Below are 10179 nucleotides of genomic sequence, written 5' to 3'. Positions count from 1 at the left end.
ATATAATACTGCTTGTTATATATATTTTCTTTTTGGAGCTGACCATTTATCACTGGACAACGACTTGGTGTGCTTTTTTTCCCCTGGGGAAGACCACTTCTCTTGTTCCCAGCTTTCCCCAGTTGCCTATAGTTCTTTATGTAGGGTTGAGGTCTTTTGGACTTTTCCCCATCTGTATAAACTGATTAGATGACCATACCATGGTGTGACTAAGGGCAAGGTTTTTTATCATAGATATGAGGGAGAAAACAACATAGGCATCAGGAAGAATCCAGAGAGGAGACACAGAAGATAGTAGACTGAACATGGTCAGTAGACTGAACCTGGCTAAGAGAGAAGCAGAAACAGAGCAGAGAGACAGAGAGAAGAGTGAGATATGAAGACAAAGAGAGGCCTGATCATGAGAGTGCATAGCAGGAAAGAGTAGCATTAGAAGACTGGGCAGGGGCGGGGGTGGGGAGAAGCCCATGAACTTTAGAAGTTTAGGGAAGGGAGGAGGCTTAGTAACTTATTAGTTGTAGATTCTCCTTCAGTAAGAAAGATTAAAATCCAATTATATCTAATTATAGAGCTGTTGATTACCACCTTTTGTGTGTGTGTGTGTGTGTGTGTGTGTGTGTGTGCCATTATTACAATCTTAATAATACTATGCCTGCCATTGATGTGATTCATAGATATCATATGTGGGTAGGATTTTTGGTTACTTCCCTCCTTTGGAGGCTTGTATGGTGCCTCCAGATACCATGAACGCCGGTCCTCAGGGAGACAGCATGCAGGTGAGTTCCAACTCAGGGATCTTTGGATCCTCTTTCTGAAGTGTATAGTCTCTGCAGCAACAGAGATCTACTGTCCACTTCTTGATTGTAACCAAGGCCAATAGCAACTAGGAAAGATGATATTGAGTGAGGAAACTCAGACTCAGAAAGACAAGTGTTGCATACTCTCTGTCATTGAAGGCCCCCTAGCTCCAAATCATCAGGTGGAAGTACATAGCCTACGGTGACTATGGAAACCAAGAGAGTAAAATGGGACTGTTGCCAGATCATGGGAGTGGAGAGCAATAGAGCGGGGAAGATCAGGATGCAGTTAAACTGGTCAGGGAAATGGCAAAGTGGTAACTCTTTTGGAGGGAGAGCTAAGGACAGGAGGATGAGGGTAAGGAGGAATATAAGGCAAGAAGAGATCTGAAAGGGGAAGAGGGATAAAAAGGAGGCTTCCTAGGGAAAGTAGAGAGAGGTAATACAGGAGAAGAAGGGAGACTACTCGTAGTATGAATATCTGAAAAAGTCACAAGTAATCATTTCATTAGCCATTTACCTAAAAACTATAATGCGTGCAATTCTATGAAAAAAATACATTTATAATTTTAATGAATTTTTCTAATCAAGACCGATAATGCTCCTTCCAAGAGCTGAAGACCACTGAACAACCACTCCTCCTTTCAATACCAGACATGAGAATCCTTCTTTTGAGTTGTTGGTCAAGGCTGTCCAACAGACTCTCAAAACACAGAGTCTATTGGCATAGCCCTGGTTTTTTCTGTAAGAACAGAAAAGCATTTGTTAGTATTTAAAAAGCTTCTTTTGCAGCCTTAATTCCTTTAGCAAGTTCAAAATCATCCCGTGCTAATATGTTTCCTACTTATTTATTGTTTTTGAAATGTACTTATTCTTTTAATATTGACTGGTTTATACTGACATCTTTCCTTTTACTCGAAAGACACTAATCATGTCTAGTTTGGTCTTATTTTTATTGTGTTTCATGTTAGTAAAGTGGTTCAGAAACTTTAGCTTTAGAATCCAGTGGAGAGCTTGTTGCTTGTCAGACAGTTGTTCTTCAGCACCTCTGGGGTGGCACCTAGGAATTCACACCTGTGGAAATTTCCAGATAACCACTGATGCTGTTAGTCTAGGCTCTACTCTGCTATCTGCTTATGCAAGTTATTCTCTCCACAAAGGTACACTGTTCTTGCTCTTCCATTAGGGACCTTCTCTTTTGTTGGCTCTTTTAAAATGATCAATTATTCTTTGGTATATACTAAAAGGAAATTCTGATGTGGTTAGATAGATTAAAACAGAATATTTTCCTTCTTGCCCTGAAAGGTTAATTTTTCCTGGAGACCCTGGAGCATCTCTCACAATGTCATATAACTGTAGGGAAAAAAAAATCACCGTTTTCATATTCATGGAGACTGTGGAGACTCCACTGGGTAGGCTATATCTAGTGCAAGTCTATACAGGGCAAGGTCTACACAGAGGGAAATTTTCCATCATGCTTCCAAACAAAATAGTCTATTATTTGTGTTTACAAAATACAATTCTGTTGTAAATATGTGTTTAAACTCATAGCCACTCCGTAAGCTAGAGTCATTAGCTGCTGTAATATTTACTGAACAACTGTGGGGCTAAGCACCTTCTATGCCTATCGCTATTATAGAGGCAATGGTTAGTTACTTACCCAAAGCCAGACAGGGAGGAAAAGCAGAAGGAAGATTTACACTGACCTTCGCTCTAGAGTCAGTGCTCTCACATACATGCCAATAGTCTTATAGTAATGTATGGCTAGATTTTGAAGCCAAAGAATAGTGGCACATTATCCATGGTTTAATATTATTGTACATGCTAATGTCTCAGAAAGAAATAAAGCCAGGCTACCAATATTATTTTGTTGTAGAATTTGAGCTGAAACAATCCTTTCTTCCTTTCCTTATGCTCTGATCAACAAGTCAGTGACATCTTCTGTTTCCTTTTGCCTTAAAAAACAGGTGATAGTGATACAGACTTCCTACAGGCGATGGCATGCTAAGCGCTATGTAGACAGCTTGAGACAACAAAAGAAATTGAGGTTGGAGTGGGAAGCACAGCAAGAACTCTTGAAGATTCAAGAGAAGGAAGAATGGATACGAATGGACTATTACCGGAGGCACAACCCTAAAACAACCGAAGACTTTGAGCTCCTTTACAATGCTCTAGAACGTAAGTGCCCCGGGAGCTCTGAAGCACAGACAGGCTTAATGGGAACAAAAGAAAGACACCATTGTTGTAGGGGTGGTTGTAGGGAGTTGTCTTAGGGATCTCGGTTAGAAAAATCTATAATACTACATATAGATGTATAGATGTATATTTATGTACATATGTATGTGTATATTTATATATATATTACATACACATTACATACACATACAAACACATACACATACATACATGGCTGCCCTGGAACTCACTATGTAGACTAGACTGGCCTCTGCGATCTGTCTGCCTCTGTGTTAGAATTAGCACACTCCACACCACCCAGCAAATGTGTTATAATTGAGATGGGAATTAAGAATGAAATAAAATTGGAAGTGTCTTAAACAACAGCGGTGTGTCTGGTGCCTGTGAGAACATAGGCTTTACGATATGGGTGCATTCATGCTTCAGCCATGTAAGTTAAAATGATCACTCATCTAATTTTCTGAAGCCTTGAGTAGCTTGTGAATTAAGAGTCGAGCTGGTTAATTTTTAAGTCCCACATTCTGTCTGATTGTGTTCTTCAGCAATAACCCCTTAACCCTCAACTACAACAACAACAACAACTTTACCTTATTTCCTCTACAGGGTGTGTGCTGGTTATAGATAAGGCAAAGGTTTCCTTACTTCCAGTGTTAGGACCAGTGTCACCCTCTCGAAGGCTTTTGTGCCAGACAACATAATCGAAGATAGGGAATAAAGACAGGGCATCAAGGAGGGGGATGTGATATCTACTGCCCTGAATGAAGAACTCATGGTCTTCTCACATAATAAAATACACGAAAGTTGAAAACAAGCAAGACAAGCCCTATTATTCCCTGCCCTCCTCAGAATACGGGTACTCAAACCATCATTCACCAGCCGTAGGCATTCACGGGAATTCAGATTAATGATATCAGCTCTACTGAACGGCTGTTGGCATCTGATGGTCCCCACTGCACCCAGTGTTTCAACACAGACTTCCTGATGTTCTGGTTATTACAGTCTTTCTGTCTCTTCTTCCACAATGCCCCCTGAGCCATAGTTGCAGGAACTGTGATGTAAATGTATCTATCAGAACTGGACTCCCCATGATCCTTGATATCTGCATCATGTCTGGTCATGGTTTTCTGTGATGGTCCCCATCTCATGTAAGAGGGGCTTCGTGGATGGGTGTAGTAGTTACTCTTATCTGCTTTTGTGGTTACTACCTGCTGGATGAGGATCATTTTCTTGAGATTTATTTATTTTATGCATATGAGCACATTGTAGCTGTCTTTAGACACATCAGAAGAAGCCATCAGATCCTATTACAGATGGTTGTGAGCCACCATGTGGTTGTTAAGAATTGAACTCAGGACCTCTGGAAGAGCTGTCAGTGCTTTTAACTGCTGAGCCATTACTCCAGCCCAAGGGTCAATGATGATCCAGTAGAGAAGATTGGTAGCCAGGTTTTTAAAAAATCCTATAATCATAAAACTAATGTTCTAGTTTCACAGGACTTTATGAGAATGATGTTTCAAAACATATATGAGTTAGCCAAAGATGTCACTGTTATTATGTCATGTTGATGGACACTTGTGAAAACGATCAGAAAATACCAAATTCTGCCTTGTTGATAGTGTTAGGTAGTATGAATCACTCACTTGTAAACTTCAGTTTCCATAACTCTGAATAGAATACACAATTTCAGTTAAATCTTATTCAGTAAAGTGAAAAACACAGAATATAACATTTATGGAAATAAATATGTGACCCCTTCCGTAGTGACTAATCTTAACCTGTGTTTTATATATGACTATTCAAGAAATATATAGAAAAAAATGAAAATAAATAGAATTTTTTTACATAGGCTATTTATGCCATTTTTACACCTTAGAATTATGAATGAAAAGATTTAGAATGATTAAACAAATTGTGAGAATTGTTTCTCAATATCTGTCTACATGATTAGTATTTCTTGCCATGCAAGTTTTTTATGCCATTTCCCTAACTGTGCCTTGTAACTGCTGCCCTCTTGTGACTCATAGTGGCAGTTGCATGCTTTGAATGGCATTTCATACATTTTCTTTATAAAGACAGTTTTTCCTCAGAAATAAAAGCCAAACGATAGTTATTTAAGACGATGAACATTCTCATTTAATATACATCAGACAAGATTGTCTCCAGCTGATATTTAATGTTTGTGTCCTTTCTATAGCAGGGTGGTAGGGCTGATTTTCATGAACTTGAATTTCCATGAATGACAACAGCTAAAGAACATTGGTTTGACTACTTGTATTCTTTTTTTTAACATAATACTTTTATTGATTATTTTGGAATTTTATATAATGCACTCTGATTACACTCATTTCCCTCCCAGGTCTGCCCCCACCCTTGTAGCCCACCCAAAGAAGAAGGACACCCCTCCAGTCAGAATAAGTGCAATTTGTGTTACCCGTATACTCAGTGGAGCACGGTCAAACTCTTAGTCCCTGAGTATCAGTCTTTTAAGGAGGGCCTGGAGTACCAGGGTTTGTCTTGTGTCTTTTCAGTTTTTATATAAGTAGAATTATTCAGAATGAATGTTTATGTCTGTCTTTTAAACTTCAATATTATAGTGTGAGTCCTGTCTGTGTTATCATATGTGATTCGAGATTTCATCCTCATTTCTATGGAGTGTGCCACTGCAGAAAAGGGTCACAATTATTTTTATCAATTTCACTGTGGATTTGTGCCCAGGCTCTGTTTTTCAAAATATAAGTAGTGGCCTTTGTTGATGAAAACAAGTGTGCATTTCTCTAGGGCATAAAACCTAGGAGCGGAGAGTAGTTCACAAGACATGCAGTTTTCAGCTTTAGTGGGCTGATAGACAGCCTTCTAAAGTCACACCAGTTTGTACTTTCAAAGAAAAGTATAAACTTTAATTACTCCACCATCCGATATAACCTCAGGCATGTCTGTCTTCTTCTTCACTGTGCTCCTTCTGGAGGCTAGACAACACTATCGCCCTGATTTATTTTTCACTTGCGTCCAAGAGGTTGGATATCTGGATACCAGAGTCAGTGTAAGACATTCTATCCCCCGCATAAGTATTTTATGGAAGAAATAAATTGAGAACTAATCCTTGGCCCATGGACCACTCAATAAGATCAAAGAAATAAATAAGAAGGAAAGATAAGACGAAGCTAGTAAAAGTGTTTTTTTTTTTTTATTTCTTAAAAGCGCATCATTACTTTGAAGTAGTTTCCAAGAGGATTGTGAGAGGTACTTCAAGGGATCCCTCTGGGGGAGGGGGTCTTTGAAATAAGCTCCTTTGGTTTGAAGAACACAGAGGACTTGGTGGTAACCCTTGTCCTGGAAGACTGGTGTCTGACTGCATGTGATGCAGGATGCTAGGGATTTGGAAGAGAACATCACTTGTATACGACTCCCAGGATATTTTGAGCAGAAGCCCACCATTTGTCTATGAAACCACACAGGAGAGAGTCCTCTCTTGTCTTGTTCAATGGGTCAATTGGAGAAATAATGGGATTTTGTCAGTAAGAGGGTCAACAAAAACTGCCAACAACCTTAGAAGCAGTTTACCTGGAGTTTAGGCATCTCTCTCTGGGCCAGTAGACTTGAAGAATGGGGAGGTTTAGCTAAAGGGCTCCAGGATAGTAAGCAGGAATCACGTGTCAGGTTGGAAGAAGAAGGGCTCTACTCAGCTAAGCAAGAATGCACATTCTCCTAAACACTGGGCAAAGAGAAACAGCCTGAAGATGATAGGTTAGGAGAGAAGAGCTCCAGAGGCATCTACCCTTTCTCCAAACCTCCTCTGTGGGTCCTGTCCTTCACACCTTTGACCTCTTGTTTCCTCTGGATCAAAACAATCCTGCTACCATAGGGAGCGGGCTCAGGAAGCTCACAAAACTCACCAGGAGCTTACATTCCTGCAGTTCCTCCCTGAAGCTGTATAAGCAGTGTGTGATAATCATGTGTCAGTGCAGAGAGGAGGAAATTCCTCTAGTGTATCATACTTCCCATCTGTGCAGGGAACCTCCAGTCTCCGGGAGTCATCACTCAGGGTGCTAGGTCTTTTTGGTGATGCAACTAGCTGCTCAAGTCACTCAGACTATAGGTAACTGTGATAACTAACTGGTCCCCTAGATTGTGCTTGGAGAAGTTAATTCCTTTGGTCTGTCGTTGTCTTTATACCCGGGTGAGTAGGCATTTCGTAACAGCTTGTCTTTCATTCTTCTACTGGTGTCTTTGCTAGAGTGAAAGTCTTTACCTTTGATACAGCTCAATTTATCAATTGTTTTTATATAGATCATGTACTTAGTGTTCTATCTAAATATTATGTAAACTTGGGGTTACATGGCTTCTATGTTTTCTTCTGGAATGTTACAGTTTTATGTTTTACGTTTAGATATATAATTCAATATATGAGTTATACCTCAGGCAAGTTGAAGTTAATTTTTAAATGTTTTGGTCTCGAGCATCCGCTTGTTCTCTCTATATTTGTTGAAAACACAGCCTTGTCCTCATGTCTTTATCAATACCTTACTCTTTGTCGGCTCCTAAAAGTCAAATACTATAGGCTGTGGAGCTTATGAACAAAACACATTCAAAGATGCATTGCATCTTTAGGCCCGATTCATAAGGACTTCATCTAATTAGTGAGAGATTCATTACCTAGTCATTTCCTGAAAACCCAAATTAAGACCAATGCCTTGAGGAGAAAAGTTCACTTGTGAGTTTTGGGGCACACACACACACACACACACACACACACACTCCAGCCACAGCCGTAAATAGTCACTTGACTGTATGTGATTATTCCATCTCTGTCTTTCTCTTTCACTGACATTACAGTTTTGTGATTCTGTGTCTTTATAGTTGGTCTTGAAACTGAGTGATAAAAGTCTTCCTGTCGTTCTTCTGTCCATTCTGGTTTCTGTATTTATATTCATGTTTTACAGTCAGCTTTATTATGTTAAAAAAAAAAACTTGGCTGGGAGTTTGAATGAAGTTGTCTTTAATGTATAGATACACTGGGATAACCAGTATCTTAACAGTATTGAGCCTGTGCGCATTGTGTGTCTTTCCATTTGTTTCGATCTTTTTTGATTTCTTTTATCAGTGTTTTTGCCTTTCAACATACAAATCCTTCTCGTATTTTATTAACTTTTTCCTGATACTTAATTGTTTTGGTTTTATTTAAAGAAATTCCAGGAGTAAGGTTGTAGATTAGTGGCAGAGTGCTTGTCTGGGTTAAATTTCCAGCACTGGAAAATGAAATCTTAAATAAAGCTCCAGGTGTTTGTTTTTGCTATATAGGAACACAATTGACCTATATACATTAATTTATATCCTCAGATTTTGCTAAATACACTTACAAATTAACTTTGAATACTTTCTTACTTTTTACATAGACAATTGGGAACATGTTACCTGTGGATAAAGGTGGTTGTTTCCCTTAGGGAGTTTAAAAGTTTTACTGTCTAAGCTAGTTAGGACTTGCAATGTGGGTAACAATGAGAAGAAAGCATACTTCCTAATCCTTGAAAACTGGTTTTTCCGTTTATTTGCATGTGTCGAATTCAATTTGTTTCAACACAATTTGCTTTTTATCTTTTTTTTCCCCCTGAATAACCTATTCTCCAATGACATGATTTGCTTTTTCTTCTTTATCAGAAATCAGTTAACTGCCTACTTGTGGCTCTGTCTGGAAATATCCTGGATCTTGATCCTGTTCCATTGAACCATTTGTTAATCTGTACACCAATATCACAGTCTAGTTGCTGTGGTTTTATGATTCTTGAAACTGGCTATTATTCTTCTTTGGTGCTTTTCAAAGTAGGTTTGACTATGCTAAATCTTTTGCTTAAAAAAGTAATGTTTAGAATGAGTTTGTAAATTTTTTTAAAGAGTCTGCTAGGAGTTTGAATTTGGGATGATTCACATCAGTGTAACGCTAGGCAGAATAAATGCACTTTTCCACAATGGGCATTATTTTACCATGTCACAGTGTTCAGTGAGGTCCTTCATTGGACTGAAGATATTCCTTACTATAATGTCTGAGAAGATTTTTTTCCTCAGGGGGAGAGATGAATGCTGCATTTTTGTTACTGGCCTTTTCAGTGTTCAACAATCTCACAGTTGTTTCATGGTCCTCACTACAGCGATTTACATCAACTGATTTCCTTCCTTCCTTCCTTCCTTCCTTCCTTCCTTCCTTCCTTCCTTCCTTCCTTCCTTTCTCTTTTGGTTTTTCGAGATAGGGATTCTCTGTGTAGCCCTGGCTGTCCTGGAACTCACTCTGTAGACCAGGCTGGCCTCAAACTCAGAAATCGACCTGCCTCTGCCTCCCAAGTGCTGAGATTAAAGGTGTGTGCCACCACTGCCCAGCCTGATTTTCTTTTCATGCATTAAACCAACCCAACCCTACATTTTTGTGGTGAACCATTTATTAATAATGCATAAATACATGATGCATTACATTTTTTTATATTTTTGAAATTTGGTTAGGACTTTTATGTTGTTTCCTATAAGATATTGGTCTGTAGATTTTATTTCCTAGTTTTATTATTATGCTATTATTTCGTTTCTATGTCTGGGTAATGCTATATTCTTTTCTCTTCAGTTTTTCAACTTAGTATAAAGTTAGCATCTTGTTTTTAAAAAATGTTCCTAAGTTACCAATGGGAGTACTGAGGGTTTGAGTTTTCTTTGTTGGAAAGCTTGAGAGTCTACATGTAATGTCTTTGATGGATATAATGCTATAGATGGTATATATTTGTTATGAACTATGCTTTGATAGATATAATCCTAATCATAGTATATATTTGTTATGAACTGAGCTCTGTTAGCTTGCGTAATTTAAGTAACTTGTTTATTTCATGTATATTTATGAATATATTAGCATAAAGATATTAGCAGTTTTCCATGTTATCCTTTTGCTGTTTGTTGGAGCTGTAATAATATCTCTCCAAACTCCTAATACCGGTAACTCTATCTTTACTCTTTGTTTCCTGAATAACTGGGCTATGGATTTATCAATTTTATTACTTTTCTTTTTTTTTTATTTTTATTTTTTTATTGGATGATTTATTTACATTTCCTATGTTGTCCCCTTACCCCATCCCCCACCACCCCCTCGGAACCCCCAATCCCCTCGCCCCTCCTCCTTCTTCTCTGTGGATGTAACCTCTATCTACACCCCCCC

General features: G+C 38.6%; 1 protein-coding gene across 1 annotated transcript in view; it reads left to right on the top strand.

Annotated features, from left to right (window-relative positions):
• Positions 1-10179, top strand: part of Iqub (IQ motif and ubiquitin domain containing) — a 51692-nt gene that overhangs the window by 12076 nt on the left and 29437 nt on the right. The window contains exon 7 of the mRNA XM_028762656.1: positions 2765-2975. Within this exon, the coding sequence (XP_028618489.1) occupies positions 2765-2975 (211 nt within the window). The remainder of the gene's footprint in view (positions 1-2764; positions 2976-10179) is intronic.

This window comes from Grammomys surdaster, unplaced genomic scaffold, assembly GCF_004785775.1.
Source record: "Grammomys surdaster isolate TR1022 unplaced genomic scaffold, NIH_TR_1.0 134, whole genome shotgun sequence".
NCBI lineage: Eukaryota > Metazoa > Chordata > Mammalia > Rodentia > Muridae > Grammomys > Grammomys surdaster.
The sequence above is the reverse complement of the archived record's forward strand: the minus strand, read 5'-3'. Positions and strand labels throughout refer to the sequence as shown.